The 18,792-nt window shown below is 32.6% G+C and overlaps 1 protein-coding gene across 2 annotated transcripts in view; it reads left to right on the top strand.

Moving 5' to 3' along the window:
• Nucleotides 1-18,792, top strand: part of LOC126838794 (uncharacterized) — a 38,608-nt gene that overhangs the window by 16,236 nt on the left and 3,580 nt on the right. Inside the window, exons 3-4 of one of the 2 annotated variants that reach the window (XM_050573503.1) lie at nucleotides 13,959-14,063; nucleotides 14,761-14,901. In XM_050573503.1, the coding sequence (XP_050429460.1) occupies nucleotides 13,959-14,063; nucleotides 14,761-14,901 (246 nt within the window). Of the gene's footprint in view, nucleotides 1-13,955; nucleotides 14,064-14,760; nucleotides 14,902-18,792 lie in introns of both variants that reach the window. The other variant, XM_050573502.1, reaches the window with a different exon arrangement.

The following is an 18,792-nucleotide window of genomic DNA, read 5'->3' as shown; positions in this document are numbered from 1 at the left end:
ATTTCGAGCTTGGAATTGGGTCAAAAATGTAAAATAAACAATAATAATACCAAATTGTAAGGCAATGGTCTCTCGGGCAAAAGGTAAAACCTCACCAATGAAACGCCGCCGGCGCGCCGGTCTGTCTACTTACATGCGCCTGTAAGATATCCATGGCACATCTGATGATGGTCGTTTTATAAAACGCTTTGCAAAGAATTTGCATTTTTCGTCGTGTAATCCTGGCACGACACTAATCCATGATGGATGTCGATTGTTTCCGTTGGTATGCTATTCAATAAATTACAAAAAGTTTTCCGGTGAGAAACGTATATGAAATCTTATGGAAACTAACTCGGTTGTTCGCGTTTAAACACTACTACATGAACTAAGTACTAACTATATATTATATAAGTTTCCGTCAGTATACCATGGCCAGAAATGTATTTTGAGAAGGCACTAGTTAATATTAAGGCCTAAGGGATGGTATATATTTTACAACAGTCATTAGTTTACGTGCTTTGCCACTTATATTATTACGGATAACACATTTTTTGGGCGGGGACTAATCCACCCTTGCTACGGCATTGTTTTTAGTTATATGTCCAGCCGGTTTTAGTCAGAATATCTCAACATTAAACGATAGGTAATTTACCTGGAATTTTGGCAATACTTAACCATAATATATTAACGGAGACGAAATTCCAGGTAAAGTAACTTAAGTTAACGCTGATACAATAATTATCCGTAACACCTCTCATTAAGTCGGAGAATTTTTTTCCCTTTGTACTAAAATGGTTAAGTTACTTTGTGGTCTGAGACCGAACTCCAAATATCAATTACCCATACTTCACATTTCTGCGTTCCGTTTCAGGTCGATGAATATTTTAAAAGACTATAACGTTACATCAAAGTGATTGGAAATTACACCATCTGGTTAGGTGGTAAATTATCGCTATCGTCGCGCCGTCGTTCTTTGGTCGCTGCACTATACTATTTATGTAATTTTGTTGTTTATATGGTATACCTATTGAACCCGAACAGTTTGGAATTAATTATGCGGTCGTCTCGGTCGCCAATGCCAATACACAACATTGGTTGGAAATAAAACGTCTACTACGTTTGAATACTTTATCTAAGTTCAAATATCATTTAGCGTTTGCCGAGCGGTATAACGACGACGGTGACGTACATTCGCACAGATAAGGAAGTACTTGAGAACAACGCATAATACTTAGGCTGAACTCTGTATTAAAGTTGAAAAACACTTGCAACGCCAGCTATCCCGCCTGTCCATTTAATTAAATTAATTCATTACTTTGACGATGTCTAATTATCAGACACAGTCCAGACTAAAACAGTAATGCCGAAGGTAGTTTAATTATATTATACTACTAGTATCGAAATGTACATGTTAAAAATTAAAAATAATTAAAAGATCTGAGATGATTTCGTTTCGAAATAGAAAATAAATCATAAAAAAAACAATTGACATAGTTGTTGCCACTTGTATATAAGGATATTGCCATCAATTGAGTAAAAAAGAAATGCACGATACAATTATAAGCATGTCATCTATAACTTAAGATTTATACATTATGAATACTCGTTGAATTCGCTAACCTAAGAATTAAGAATTAGTAATTTATAAGTAAGTTTTTCAGCCGAGTCTGCAACCACGAAAGAGCATTTTCATGTCGCGTTGAAGTACCGAATAAATGTAGTGGTGGAATTATAGATAATGAAATAGTATATTAACAAGCTAGTATCCTAAGGTGGCTAGTAAACTTATCAAGTTTCTGGTTTATATTTTAGTGATTTCATAATATCTGGCCTTAAACAATTTATAGGAAATATGACCTGTTAAATTACATTGAATTTATTTTTCAGTTATAATTTGATCGTTGTGAATACAACATATCTCTCACCCCAATCTATCACCCCTATCTCTCACCCTTTATCTCATACCCCTATCCCCCACCCATATAATTAATTATGATTTTAATTACAATAATTATAATAATAAAACAATCAATTTTATATTATTTTATGTTATTATTTTTAAAAATGTTTTTTTTAAATTAAAAATACCGTCATAATATTGCAAATGAATTAAGACATTATTCGAATTAATAAATTATGAGCATGCATACTCAGGTATTACAAAATGTTCTTTATGGGATTGTGCTAGCATGGTCCTAGGACCATGATTATCTAGATTAGGTCGATCGTAAGAAGGTAGCTATGCCGAACAGCTTAAGTCCATAACAAGACATAGATAAGTTGTAATCAATAAACCGCTGAACTTGATAGATATATTAAATAATAGCAATCAGATACTATCAATCTAGATGCTGCCGTTACTAACATTATAATTGAAACGTGCGCTAGTATGTCTGAGATGTCAGATGCTCGCGTTTCTCATCTACACAGTGTTTAACTTAATCGTATACATAACATACAACATTAAAACCTTGTCGTTATCTCTAGACGTTTGTCGGATGGTGTAACCAGTTTCATTAAAAAATAAAAATAAATTAGAAAATACCTTGTAACACAATCAAAACTCATTAAGTGTGGATTTTTCAATAATTAAATTCTTAGGCGGCGTTTAACGGTCTGAATTTCGTATACTGTCTTTTTGATAGGCACACCTTCCGGCTTCTCAGTATAATATAATAATTTACATGTTTAATAATGCGGTATTATTAATGTAATAAAATTATGCATCCGCCTTTCCGCACAAGAACTTCTATTTAGCGCGGCGTCAAACAATGTGTGGTGAAAAAATTTCAATTTAAAAAATAAAATCATGTTAATACCGCACTCGCCGCAATATGCAATCTATTGATAAAAACGATTGACATACGCCTCTCGTTTAAGTTTCTTAAAACGACCGTCGGCCTGTCCACGATGACAACTGGGTCAACTCCCGCACAAGCCTAGTGAATGCTCGGACATAACAAACCGATTGTGAGTCTTCTGAATTTTTTTTTTTTACATACATACATCTACGCGGTCGTGTATTTAACGATTTTTCACTCGGTCACAATGTACATAATACAATATTATCCTTATAAGCGATCAAATATAATACATAAATATGTACAATAATATTATATACATACCTACACATTTAGGTGGCACAAACGATGGACATAACGCGATGCAGGTCGTGGGCGTGCGTTTCGGTTTAAATACAACGGTGTACGGAATAGATTTCTTTTATTTACAATAATTTTTTTTTTTCGCTCGAGAAAAAGAAGCAGGTGAAAAAATAAAATATAAATTCCCTACAAAAACCGTTGGCCTTGCGTCTTAATTTCTGGTCGATCATCGGGTTGGGCTTGCCGCTAATAATTCGATTTGGCGATCGTTCGAGTTAATGGTCCGACGGCGATGGACATTATCCGTTACGCGACGTTTTTCCTGTGTACTTTTGTACACTGTAGTGTGGTCTAAGTATACCACATTATACTAAACACTGCAACAACAATGACTGATTGTTTATACCTACGTACGAATTGCTTACGTAATGTGCTAGATAATAGTTGCGGAACAAAACGATGTGTACAATCGCGTCCGATGGGAGATAGATAATCCGTTTCTTCCGATTTAACACGACCGCCTGTTGTGCACAAACGCAATGTCCCATGACAGCTATGTGTTCATCTGGAGCAACGGGATTCGCAGCCGGTCGAATAGAAAACAAACAAACCGAAAAGACAGTTGTTTTAACGTTAAAAACGGCTGTCTAAGATCCGGACTGGTTAAGAGGATGCTACCCACCCGGCACCCATTGACGTAGGAGAAAAGTATAGCAGGGACAGATAGGCCCACCGGGACACCGGGATTTTTCCGGTGGGCCGCTCCTTATATTGACGAAGATGGACCGATGAAAAATATTGTTATTGACGATATTGTACAATTTACATACATACAAATAAAATAGTTAATAAATACAATAATACTAAAATCTATATTTAAATCTACAATTATAAATAATTTGTCAATTAAGTGATCTGTTGGAATATTTTTTCGAAAAAAAATTTGATAATTCGTTTTCAAAGTGCGCCACTGGTATAGTGGTATAGTAAAATAATATAATAATACCACTATATAGTGATATAGTAAAATCATGATTTATATTTTTTCTTAACAAAAAAAAAGAGATTTTGTTGGATCTTGGATATGATCTTGCGGGCCTTTAGATTATATTTTTCCCGGGCTGGTCAGATCATGCCTATCCGCCCCTGAAGTATAGGCAATTTTTCGCTTTAATTTAGAGCTTAAACTATTGTGTATACTTATGATACAGTAAGATGATTATTAATATAAATGAGTCTTTATCGGTTGTTGTTTTTCAGACCATCACAGTTATTTCTATAGAAAAGTGTTTGCCATCAAAATATATTTGGATGAATCAAAACATACGTGTCTTTGAATTAGAAATATTTACACGCTTACGGTTACACCTATATATTTAAAGGGCTATGTTTTGCGGTGGTTACAGTGTTGCTCGCTCCGCTGCTACTTGTAAACTTTACACTCCTTTGAGGCAACACAGTCCTAAAATCAACAGATGGAAGATGAATGGCCTTCAAAACGTTGGCAAAGCCAATTTGTAAATATAAGTGTAACCGCAAAACCATATACATTTTTCTTATAACATACCCTATATAAACTTCAACTAATTTACGAGTTTGAGTTGTTATAAATTCATCTGATTTTTGCGGTAAATAAAAAACTTTATCTGTGCTTAAGCTTTTTAAAGTATTGGAGAACTCAATCCACTAATTTTTAATAATTGATCGAAAATGACTAAAACAATTCGATATAATATTCTACTCTATTACATCTACAGTATTCATTCGCACCAACCCTGGTTTCATAATAAAAATTACGGTAGGTAGCTTCCTATTAGAAAATGGAGTAGGAGTGTAAATCAATTAGAATGCACAATAATCGCTCATTTCTCAGGTCAAGGCACATTAAATCTAATAGCACATAATAATATAACAAATGTCAACTTTTTTTAGGTACGTAAACAAAATACCTAACTTTTCGTTTGGCTTAAAAATTATAGTAGTGCCAACTTGGAGTCTGTTAAGAGCATTAATAAGTTTTAAAGCTAAGTTAAAACTAATTTCACCACATAATTTAACTTTTTCAAAAAAATATATTTAGAGAAAAACATGACATAGTTCAAGAATTAACAAATTTAAAACACAAATAAATTATAAGATAATATACTTATTTCGTGTTTGTAAGACGTTTATAACTTTTTGTACTCGATAATAGAAATCCAAGTGTTACAGAACAAGACTAAATTTCAAACTTGCAGTGTATAGTCAAATAAACTTTCCACAAAAATTTAACAAAAACCGAGTAATTTGGAGCATAAAAAATCGAATATTTGAAAGAATCGACACTGAAATTCAAAATTTAAATCTGTTGCTGTACCACGAAAACGATTAAATTTCATCAAATGATCGATGATTAGATTACACGAAACATTTATCGGATGAGTGTATGCAAATTATAAAGGATGATAAATTATTTTGTAAACATCAGACTTTGAAGCGCTAGAGACTTTCAATTTACTAAAATAACAGAACCCCGACTCCTGAATAGGAACAATCATATTCTATAAATCAGACTGATACCGGATCAATGGACATTCAAGATTTATTCTAATTTCAATAGTGCAACTAAGTAACTCTTAGAGCTGATTAGCCTAAGGTCTCGAGAACCTTCCGGCACATCTTATCATATATTTAATTTCGGACATGATGTTGCATAAACTATTAGAAAAATACTATAAATATATTATAATTATAATCATAATTATTATCATATGTGACCAAATCGAAATTAAATATACGAAGTGAAACTAGTTCTTGTTTTAGAAAATTAAAACTATAAACAAGAGAGTCTAGTGTCTTAGACGTTTGAACAAAAGAAGTGATATAGATATACGTATATGGTATTGAAATCGGTTAATGGATGGCGTTAGAGGAAAATCTACATATGTGCTTGGGTTATTATAATGTCAGCCCGCAGGTTAACGCATAAACTAAAATGCAACTATTAGTTTGGTAATAATAAAATGTTGATTTAATCGCTATTGTTGTAGATAATCTATAGACTATAGTTATTATCTCCAGACAAACTTTTACAAGCGAACCGTTCTATTTGTTCCACATAAGCAGCAGAGGGACTTTGGTCGATGATTTCTAGTAGAAGTCTTAATAATAGTTTGTGTGTTTAATAATATTGTAGCAATCGGTCGATAATTGGATCAATTATTTCTAAATAAATAAAGTACAGTTTATTGTGTAGAACAAAAATGCGATATAATAGGCGTTTGCAATGTTGGTTTGCAGTATAACCATAGTGCATTATAATTTTGTGTAGCAAACGGCGTTCCTGAATAGCTTGTACTCGTATGTAATGGCACATGTGTGTGTACTGTGGATCATGAAAATTTGACAGGTTTACGTGCAAAGTGTAAGTATAAGTCAGATCCTCGTGGCCCACACCGTGTTATAGTAGCTATAAGCCTTGTAGCAGATCCGTTTTAAGATTAAACTCCGGTCGAATCGAATCATGATTACGACACGATTATTTACTATATTACATGTTATCATACATAAATAAGTATTTCACCGAGAAATTTCAATTTTCTCCCGAATTTTTTAGAAGTCAGTACAGACAAAATCGTGGTCTAAAATAATTATAGATCTGATTCCATATGTTGGTATTGTGTTAGTTTATGAGTATTGTAGGTGTCATAACTCTTAAAGGACTGTTCGTAGTTGTTGATGTGCACTATTGTATGTGTTGATGTTTCTTATGATTGTGCGACAACGAGTTTAGTGCCGGAAAATTAAAACCACTTCTAAGACTGGCAAGGCGTATCCAGCGTTGTTCTACTTTTTCGATGTACACCATAAATCGAATTATAAAATTAAACTGGTTATTATGATGATCGCACGTAATAATAATTTATCGTTTTGATGCCGCGCGATTCTAACATCAATTTAGTGGAAAAAATCGACCTTGGACTTCCTTAAGTACCGCGAAACGATTCGTAGAATCCGCAGTAGCCGTTTCGCGCAATAATGCAATTACCGTCGTACTATAAACAATGCGATCAATTTAGTACTAATTTACCGAATCAATGAAAACCCAATTTTCAGTTTGTTTTTGTTTTTGAAGTACACTATGTGAATCATGTATGGTAATGTAATAGGAAAAAAACGTTCGTAATAATACAAAAGATAAATATTAAGATATTATTTGTCTATAAAAAAAACAAGTTATTTAGTTTTAAATTTGTGAAACAACTGCTTTTGGGAAAAAAAGTCAAATTGTCAAGTGCAACACAAAACACAATTTTAGAGGCTATTCCACAAAAAAAAAACTTCCTGAAACTATGTGTAAGAATTGAAATATGACTGTGATAAACATAATATACTCGTATAAATGTACCTACAGTGGATTGATCTTGTGCGTGTGAGAAAAACGCAGGGACTGATTTATTACTCAGGTACATACTCTAGAGTCTAGTCCATGGGTCATAGGATAACGTCTAAGTGTAGTGATAGTTACGACAAATCCTGTCTCATTTTAGTATGCTATGTTGCGTGTTAATTTATGGCCAAACTCTTTCGGCTGAGTTACACAGATGATGGTGTTCCGTTAACGCGACGACTCGAAAATACCGTACAACTCACGGATCTATTGTCGCCCAAGTTATATTATTATATTACACGAGGCATATACCTAATATATATATATAAATGTATTTACTGCTATTATAACAAAAATGGTCTCCTTATGGCCGGTTGGTGCAATTATCAAAACGTACACGGCCGTAAGTGTTAATGTTTCCGATTGACTCATTCGGTAACGGTCGCCTATGTATACAATATTGTTGTTGTATATTGCTATTGTAAGTGTATATTATGTGCAATAAAACGGTGTATATGTGCATTATATTATACTCGTGTGGTATTATGGCGGCGAGGCGGCGGCATTAAGTGCGACAGGACGACGTTCGACCCGATTTATTTCTGTTGGCGAAAACAATGCGAATAAGATGTGGTAGACGAGACAAGTAGAGGCGAACGAAGAAATGCGCCGAAAAAAAGTAAAATAATAAAAAGTATAGCCGCGATTGATTTTGGTTATGAGTTTTCGGTGCAAGCGAGTTGCCAAGACTGAAATCGAAAACGGTCCGATTTTTAATTACTTCTGACCCAATTACACGGTCCGGTGATCGCTAGGATTCTGTGGCAGAACCGTGAGACGTCGTCCTTAACGCGCGCTGACGGTCAGCTGTAAATCCATCCGCCCGCGCATATAGAAATCACAAGATTTGCTTCTTGTAAACAACATTATATTGATTTAGCCCAGGCCGCTGATGGATCTAGGGCACAGCCGCCGTTCGCGCCGCATCGTCAGGTTTTCCTCAGGCCGCGTATACCACCAGTGCGGTGTATAGTAGCACCTGTATTAAATAGCAGCTGTAGTTTAGCATAATTGGTTATCATCGTTTTAGATGACCAAAGATGTCTTAATAACAGCAGAGACTTAGAAAATCTTTAATTAAACCTGACAAACCACAGATGATTTGATTGCATTTGTGGTGGGTTAAAAATGTCAACCAGTCTTCGACTACCAACCTATTTCCTTGTATTACCTTTTACTAGCACCGATGACCGAAACATCTTTCGAGAAAGCAAAAATCTCCCAATATTATGATCATAAATATTGAGTTTGATCATGCCCACAATATAGTCATGACTTTATATAATTTATACGGAAAACGATTATATTCTAGACGTGATAGTATTTTATCCATCGGATGATTGTTTTTATAAATTGACCGTGTCAAATAGTATGAATATTGAATTATTAAATAAGTAAAACGGGTAATAAATAAAGATACAGTGCAACCAAAAAATTTGAATTAATCCATATCTCTGTGCTCGTATAGAAAATGTATACTTCAAGTTAGATCTTGAACTAAAAACAATCATGCTGTCCAAATAAAATTTGATCGACGCGACATACAACAGCACATTTATGATTGGTGAATGGATATGCTGTTGATGAAATTATGTTATTCAGTAGTCATGTGTAATACACTTAACAGCAGTTATTCCGGTTACTCTACATAAAATACTGTATCGCTCTTGTTATTTACCGGTAGAAACCCGGATGGGTTTGTAGTGTAGGTGTAAGGTGTTTGAAGCATATGAAACATTAAGAACGTTCCACACAACTATGGTCATTCTATATTATTAAAAAAAAAACTCTAGTCACATTTTCAAAGAAAACATAAAATATTATATTATTTTTTGCTTTTAACGGCAAAACAAATCCCTTTTACTATTGAATAACGTTGTCGGTGCAACAATTTTATTTTTTACCAAGATGACACGATATATTGTAAGTGTTTTATATTATCTACTATGGTATTTGTCTGTGAGATATTTTAAAGATAATGCAGTGAAGAAAACCCATACTGAATAATATGACACTTTTACACTTTTATTCTGTGCTTATACCAGATCTATATATAACCTTAGTCCTTATCGAGTGTGCATAGGATAAAAATACTTGGCAAATTACGGGTAAACGTATTCACGGTCTTTACTTTGTTGACGGTCGCATAAAAAGTAAATTTGAGGAGGAATCTCACTGAAAGTGTTTTGTCTACGCTGTTTATTAGCTCGTTTGTTTTGTCTAATTCGCAGAACAGTTTAGAACGACGAAATAGTAGAGTTCTTTTATTTTTCCTCTTCCTTGTAGAGCCATAATTCGTTTCGCTTGTCAAATAATTTATAATATTTGTCGAGCCCAACCATAATAAGTTCCCCCATTACTCTAACAGTGAGCTATATACATATCACTCACGTTGGTCAGTTTAAAGTGATTCTCTCAATGTGCGCACTCTGTGTAAAATTAATGAAATTCGGTTTGTTGTCAGGTGTAGGGTATTTCCAGCTATAAATTTCAATTATAATTTTATAATTAGTTATAATAATAATATTTTTATGTTTTATTGAATCAAATCACTATCAGTACTATATTATGAAATAATGAGTGAATTATTCGTGTCATTTAAACTTATACAGGGTGTTCCAGAATAAAACTAGCGTAACACACTGTATATAAAAAATACTACTGATATCCAAATAAAAACACTTTGTAAGTTGTCAAGTAAAAAAAAAAAACAGAAGTGTTTTAACATAAGCCTTAAAAATGTGATATGATATGGGAAAATATGTAAATACCATAATTATTTTGATATGTACTTATAATGTTATTTATTAGTAAAGGTACACTTTGCGCACAAGTTTAACACTGAGCTACCGTAGCGTTTTTCTGGGTTTATTATATAAAATATTATATAATATAAATGTTTGATCTAATTTCCAAACTATTTGCAAACTCTTCAAGTTTTATAAAATATTAGAAATAAAAATCGTTGTACTTATAATAAGTAAATTGAATGGCATTAAAAAAAATCTATCGTACAACTAGAACAATAATGGGAAGCAAGGAAACAAGAGAAAAATGGTTAACGATTTCAGCGTGTCAACCTGCAGCGCCGGGGAGACAGGCACGTCCGCATATAAACGCCTTAATTGCCGGTGCCCTTCAATAGCACACACGGTGGATGTGCGGATAATCTAAAACCGTGAGATCACCATACTAGAAGTACGATTATGATAGTAGTATTATAATTTATATTACAATATAAATGGTGTTGTAGAGACTTGAGAGTTGAGACCACCAGGAAAACTCTTTTGTCACACGGTTTAACCATATAATTTCGGTAGGCACCTATATTATGTAACTAGTCACTAGCCAACTTATGTAACAGCTAAAAACTTAAGTATAATTACAAAGTATTACATGTCACGTTTAATGAACTAGCAAGTTGACATGCTTGATTATTCTGCGAAAAGCCGAAATAATTTTTTCCATTTCCGTTCTCCTATATCTTATTTTTAATAATAAATAACAACATTTCGATTAAGTAGGTACTTTTTTTACTCGTTAGTTGTTTATCCTATGAAGGATTTTTTGCGCAATTGCGCAATTACGTAACACAAACACACAATTAACGTTTAATGAAACCCTGAATATGCCATACTATAAACCTTATTATTATTTAAACTCTGGAGGTTAACACTTTAGAAACAATAATCATTATAATCTCAAAGCGCTACAGCAATACTTCAGCGTTGACAGCAAACATTTCACACGGTGCGGTGGTCGACAGACGCGACAACGTATGTCAGTCGACAATCACAACATTATTATAAATGACATGGTTTCACAAGCACAGTTTCACTGTGGGAGTAAAGCGGCCACTAATACGCTACAATAAATACCCATGCTTTACCTAACTATATTTGGTTTGAAAATTACTAAACGACACGTTTCGCTTTTACAAACTATCACAAAATACTGTCCGTTGTCAAATGAAATAATAAAACCACATTTTTTATAAGATATGTCATGTACAAGAAAGTGTAAAAATTGCAAAGGTTAGTTTGTAGCGATAACCCTATGGTATGATTTATGTGCAATTAACGTAGAAGTAATTAGTTATTAGTCTGTGTCTGTTAAGTTTAAGAACCTCGTATAGATAAAATGAATTATTATATATTATATTTCTATAGGGAGAACATATGAAGGGCACAAGGGAAAAACGGTAGTAGTCACATTATGACGTTTTTTTTTTCAAATAGTTTTTTTAAATTTATGCCAATAATTTTTTTTATTTATGTCAATAGATTGTTTAAATAAATACATTTATTATTAGAGTAGCATTTAATATGATTTTTTTTGTTCTTATATAAGAGGTAGAGGAATTCACGAACTTTGTTTTTGCTATACTCTAAAATTTCCATAATGTAACAACTACCGTTTTCCCCCTGTGCCCTTCATATGTATACTTAACATAATAATTAAAAAAAGATCCCTGACTAGTCTTTTCCGTATCACCTTTTCTCCCTTACCACCACTTTAACGCACCAAAATATACTTGTGATTTAACATAATATGAAAATAGTATACTTTATTCATAAATACATATTTATTTGAATAATTATGTTATTCGAAAGATGTTATTTAATTGTTGAATTATTGACAAATAGTTGTAAAATACCTATTGATTTTACTTATTACAATAATAATTGTATTTAATAAATAGTTAATAGTATTGAACTAAAAAACAAAACATATTAAATTAAAAAACGCGTAATATTAGTTAGAATTAAAGTTATAAAATATAGAATACAAATATATAATAAATTGTTCTTACTTTAAAAAATTAACTCTTATTCACTAACTTAGTTAAATAGAATTTTATTCGAATTACGGGTTATTCGTCCTTGATATTGTAATTATTGTAAAATCTCTCTGGACTGTCTAAAGAGCAAGACTTTCATTCTTCTCCGAGGCGACCGGACAACAGTAGTAATATAGGTTCTCTCCTCCTATTTTTTACTATGGATGTTCACCAACCATTTATACAATTCAGTTTTTACTAACTAGTTTGTTTTACTATGAATATTTAAAATATTCAAAAAAGAAATGTGGTACGGTTTAAATGGTTGGTGAACATCCATAGTACAAAAAAAACTGGTGGAGAGAACCCATATACTACTCCAGACTCAGACCATTTAAGCCTACTGTCGGTCAAAATAAGCCATACGATAATACAATTTTTAAAATGATCTAGCCAAAACGTTGACTGTTCGGAAAGCATTATTCAAGTACGGGGATCTCGTATTTGAAAAACTCTAGACCTTGACGTTAGCATTAATAAAAATCGTAGCATCCGGGCCGGAACTAATGCATTACGGATTAAGATAGCGCTGAGCAACCAAGAGTGCATGGCCTATTACAGCTGTACGGTTTTTTATTTTTTTTTATGCAATTCTACTTGAAAAACTTTTCGATATCATTGGCCAGAAAACCGTAAACGCCGATAGACCACATTATGTGCGGTCTGGACGCAGAGGAAAAAATAACAGACCGTTTTTTTATGATCTTGATTCTTGTTGCTATAGCCGTGTGTGGACATAACCAACAGATTTGTCACAGCGCTATCGTATCGCATTACCCGTAGCCAGTAACAGTGTTCAAGCTCCGGGTGCCGCCAAACCGCCCACCTAACTGGGCCACTGGTAGTGTGTCAAAAATATATATATGCATTTTCACGCGTATACATGACACGGCTAGTTGAATGGTTTTCGAAACACGCTGCAGCGGTATTGTTTATCGGTATACATCACGGTGTCTGTTAACAGAACTATGTGAATGAATAGCGATATACAGTCTGAACCCAGCAACGGAACAGACCTGAGTAAGGGTAACGAGGACATTCGGAGATGTATTTCGGTATAATCCCGATTGTATATGTATTTATATATACATAGATTGCTGTATACTGTGTATAGGTATCGCCGTCAAGAGAAGATAATAAAAATTGAAGTACGTGTAAGTGTATATTAGGTTTCATTTTCCAAAATGTTATTGGTATTGTGTGTGTGTGTGAACGACAGGCGAAAGCAAAAAACTAGATGAAAGTGGACTTAGGTATTCAAAAAGGATAATACATTATATACATTATATTATATTTCACAGTATAAAATATTTTATAATTATTGTTTGATATAAAATAAAATTATTTTTGGGATCAGAATACATATTTGAAAGTAATACAAATATTTGTTTTCCAAGAGAAATCCAGAATGCGAGCTTATATTAGAGGCCGTAAAAATAATGATGAGTTTTGTTTAAAAGTGTTCTCTACTTATATACCGCTGCGCGGTTATGGTAAAAACAATAAATTGTAAAGACAACTCGTATACCTTCTTAAAGACTGTTCGAAAAGAAAATACTTAAATGTATGTTGACTAATGCGAAATATCTTTATGTTGCAGCAGGAATCGAATAAATCGGCGTCCGACCAAGGGTTAAAGCCGACAAAGTACCACTATTACCCACATAACCAGCACATATACTTATTGCCCGAATGTGCTGTTCAACAGGTAAGGACACCGTTATAGTATTATTTACGCTACTCCTGATTATATATACAATCGCCTGGTAAGGTACATGTGTATACTTAAACATTTTTTTTGAAAAGAAACTTCATTGCGCAAGAATAAAAACAAAAAAGTAAACATAATATTCGTGCTAATAAAAAATTTATTAAGCCATTATAATTTTGGAATTTTTAGACACATAATTTCATATTTTATGCTGAACTGGATTGGTAGCTTAAAAAATGTCGTTATTAAAATCTAATGGATTCTGATAATAGAATAGGATTACCTCCTTAATTATTCATGAGTCGTTTCTAACCAAGAGTGAAACTAAAATCACCGTAACGGTTTTAATTAAAAATTTTCTTTTGAAATCGAAGCGAAGAGGATCAAAATGATTTGTGATTTTTATAATTTTTTTAGAACTGAATTAAAAAATATATCTTTAATATGTTCTCATTGGCGATATTCATTAGCTTCTCTCAACAATGTACGACAAATTTTAAAACAAAAAACTGAAAGTGTGAAAATTAAGCGGGAAATATATGGCCAAAACATGTTTTTGTAAAATGTATTCTTAGTACAGCAGTATTCTTTTGGTACTATACTCATACTGTACTCATCACTTAAAATTGTATTTTAACCACTAGACATTGATTCTAGTTATTATTTGAATATAACTTGTTTTTCTATAACACAGGTTTGCAATGCCGTGTACGTCCGACTGAACTACACGCAGCCCCTGTGCGCCTGTCCGTCCAGGTACAAGGAACCATGTTCGGCATCCCTAAACGCTGACGACCTGCACACTACTGAGCTATCCACAGACACTACTGGCAAAGTGAGTACAATAAAATAGTTTTTATGAGTTGACCAGTCGTAAAGATAGTAGTTATTACTATTATTACTCTACTGTTTTCTTTTTTTATTAATTGCTTTTGCAATTACACATTATAGCACAACTACTCTACTGTTTATTCCTCTATTTTAGTATACGTTTCACATACACGCTAGTAGCTGGTTTATCAGCTGGCAATTGGTAGTTGCCAATACTTGCATTTTATAATAAATTCTTAGGGTGGTTGCATTTAAAAAAAATGTTAGCAAACTAGTTTGTATATTTGCGTTTAAAGATAAATACTAATTATATTTTAATGATATATACTAGGAGGATTCGTGCAACATTATAGCACTGATTTTCTGATATATCTGCAACGTTGACCAGTTGTCCATTGTTAGAGAGTGAAAACAATGTGTCTAATTTAAAGACAATAATATAGCAATATAATATCAATTAGACGCCGCAGTGCAATCGTTTTGCTCTGAATATGGCAAAATCTCCGGACCCGGTTGTGTTGTACTGTCCTGTAAGGAAAACGTGCTATTCCGAAGAAGTGTGCCAAACAGGGAAAAACAATGCCCCGGAACGATTATTATCGACAATAAACCTAAATGTCCTTGCACGATTTCGCCCCAGTATTTATTATACGACGTATAGGAACATAGAACGAAAAAAATAAATAATAACTTTTATATACATTTAAGAGAAATGCTTATGTAGCAAGCGAGAATAGGAAATATAGATAAGAAAAAAACGGTTAACGCTATTATGTTTATTGCCGCTCTTCCGATCATTAAAAGTATAATATTATTATTTCTACTGTATCGGAAGCGGTATTCTCGATTCTCCAAAGATATAATATAGATGATGACAGATGGTTAGTGTATTTGATCGTATTGTGTTGTTGCCGTAGCTCTCGTGAGGCATTAACGTCTCAGCGTCTGTTTAGGAGCAAACGATTTTTTTTCTTGTTCACACGTCCGTCGATTAATCGTAGAATAATAACTTTAACGCGTACAGAGACTAATTATTTATAACCGCGAATAACGTTCAACTCTGTCCGACAGTGGTTAAAGTGGACTAATAAAATTCTATAAAGGTTAATTACAGTTGCTGGTAAGCCGTAAGTTTTAGAGATAAAAACCCTTAAAGCAAATAGTAATATAAGAGTGATCTCTCCCCAAACCACTTTAACAACTGCCTCGGTCTAAACTAAATTGACATATGTATTAACCTAATAGCTAAAGTAAGTGGAGGGTACTTCACAACAATTATTTTGACGATTATAACAATTGACCTCGCCACTGAGCTTATAACTAACTGGTACGCTGGTTCGCCTTTAGACCTACTTAAGAGTTAAGTTTGTTTTTAAATGTTTGACTAAAACTTCACACTATTCTTTTAATACATTTCGGTCTTGTATTTCCAAAACATCCTAAGCAGTGATCTTTAAGTAATCTTATAAGAAATTACTGATCAGTATTTTTTTTTTCTTTATGATAAAATATAGTATTTGTTGTTCAACTATTTACGCATTAAATATAATATGAAATATAATATATACGATTCATTTGCATAAGAATTCGAATACTATAAATTGTTGATTGTGACTTACTAACAGTGTGAACTGTATATAGTTATTATAATTCTCCGCGGATAAAGTATTTGGAACGAGGTGACAACATAATTTATGTATTTTCTCCTTTCTTCTCTTATTTCAATTTCATCAACAAAACCTAGCCGTAAATAAGTCCTATGATAAATGAAAACTTTAATAATTGATGAAACATAATAAATAGGTCAAAAAGGATTATTGCCTAGAAAAGTAGAATACTACACTGTATTTTGATTGATCTAATTATCCATGTTTTTTTTAAATGGAAAACTTAAAAAACTAGTTACATAGCACATTTTTTGGAGAAAAACATAATTCTAACATAGCTTTGCCTTTTTAACTATACGTGTGCTTCTTTTAGATTTGATGTGGAGCTAAGAAAGTACCTATTATTTTTACAATAAGGTGTTTTTTGTTTAGACCCACGATAATGCCAAAACTGCTGAACCGTTTTATTCACATAGTAAGTCTTAGGTCATATAAATCGTACTTAAAAGGTACATTATTCTGCAAAATATTTTTAAAGTTCACGAATTCACTTTAAAATTGAGAAAAATAATTTTTATATTTTTCAACAAAAATGTACGACGTAGAACATTATTTAAATATTACTATTGATATACGTATAGAAAACAAAACATTATTAATAGCCCTTTCCCTTGAAGGGATGGAAACTTTTTGTTATTTCTCTTATTTTTGGGGGAGTTTTTTGTATTAGAATTAGTAAAATATGATAATTAAATAATATAAACATTTGTTTTTAATAGATCTTATTGAATTTTAATATATGAGTGATTACTCACTGGGCTTTAATTTTAATAAAATTAGACAACGTGTTTGTTACTTAGTACACTATAATAACACATTTGAGCTTTAGAAGTTAAAAAAAGTACATAATTATAAAACCTTTTAAAGGAGATAATATTAAGTTTATTTATTTATTTAGACTAATATAAACATTAAACATACTACATGTTTTCTCGTAATCTTTTTTGTAGTTGGTGTGTTTTTGTTAGTGGTACGAAAAACATTACATTTGTCTTAGTTATTATACTAATTTTAAACGGATACACGCCATGAAAATTATACAAAAAATACACAGAAACGTCCTTGACCTACGCTGTGGTAAACAGACCTATATATTTGTATTTATTTTTTCTTTTCTTTGGAATCGATCGTTGACCTTTCAATGATAGTTTGTGATGTTCATGGCCGGAAGTAAATACAGTAAGATCCGTTCGTCTATCGAGTACCATTAAAAAAATACATTGCATGCTAAACCACCATGTAACGAAAAAAAACATAATATTATGTACATAATTATATCTTATGAAACAATTCGCTGCTCTTAAGAAATGCTCTACATACACGGAAAAAATAAATCAAATTCGTTATAGACACATTCCAAAAAAAATCATACGTATAATTATTTTCTATATGTCTAAATTTCATAAATTACATTCAATAATACAACTACCATTTTTTAAGTAATAGATTCAACATTTACCATAATAGTTACGTTACCAGCTAGTTACTAGTATAATGCTGGCTTAGAGAGTTTACACTATACAGTTTATAGCTTTTTTCCTGGTCTGTCAGATTTACCTTATCGTCTCTTATGTATAACATTCTTAAATACCGTCCACATACCTCACAATCTTCAGTTGTACCATTGATTGCAAAGTCGATAGGTCCTCTTCAACTTCTATTAGTAGCCATAAAAATATACTTTCTAAACTCTAAATAATTTTTAATCCTTATTATCCACTGGGTCACTATTAGTCACTTGGTTTTATTATACTAAATGTTCCATTATACTAAATAGTATACACAATTTATTGTTTATAAAAATTCAAGATTATATTCTTTGATAAACTAACTGCGCAGGTAGGTATTCTACAAGTCCGTTTTAACGGCTTCTTCGTGCCCGTATTCATAAAAAACGTAAATAAATGCACGGATGACACCAAAATCTGTACATATGGCTGACAGTATAAAATAATATACTGTCGTCCACGGTTAGATGAACAGACACCGGTTTATCTTTATGTCTGTCCTATAACGATTATGGTCTGCTCGACACATACGTTATACGTACCTACTTACATTATTACATATACGAATCGTTTTATTAATACGTTTTTAATGAAAACGAGCGTACAATGATTATTGTCAAGATCCATTAGGTAGGTTATCCAATAGATATTCTTGTATGTGCATCACTAGTGTCTGGCACGAGAAAGAAAGCCACTTAGACATTTTAAAAGTATCCGTTG

This window comes from Adelges cooleyi, unplaced genomic scaffold, assembly GCF_023614345.1.
Source record: "Adelges cooleyi isolate 19-005CV unplaced genomic scaffold, UGA_ACOO_1.1 ACOO_flye_CR_arks_rails_tigmint_CR_PRNA_30, whole genome shotgun sequence".
In the NCBI taxonomy this organism is placed as follows: domain Eukaryota; kingdom Metazoa; phylum Arthropoda; class Insecta; order Hemiptera; family Adelgidae; genus Adelges; species Adelges cooleyi.
This window is presented reverse-complemented; position numbering and strand designations above follow the sequence as displayed.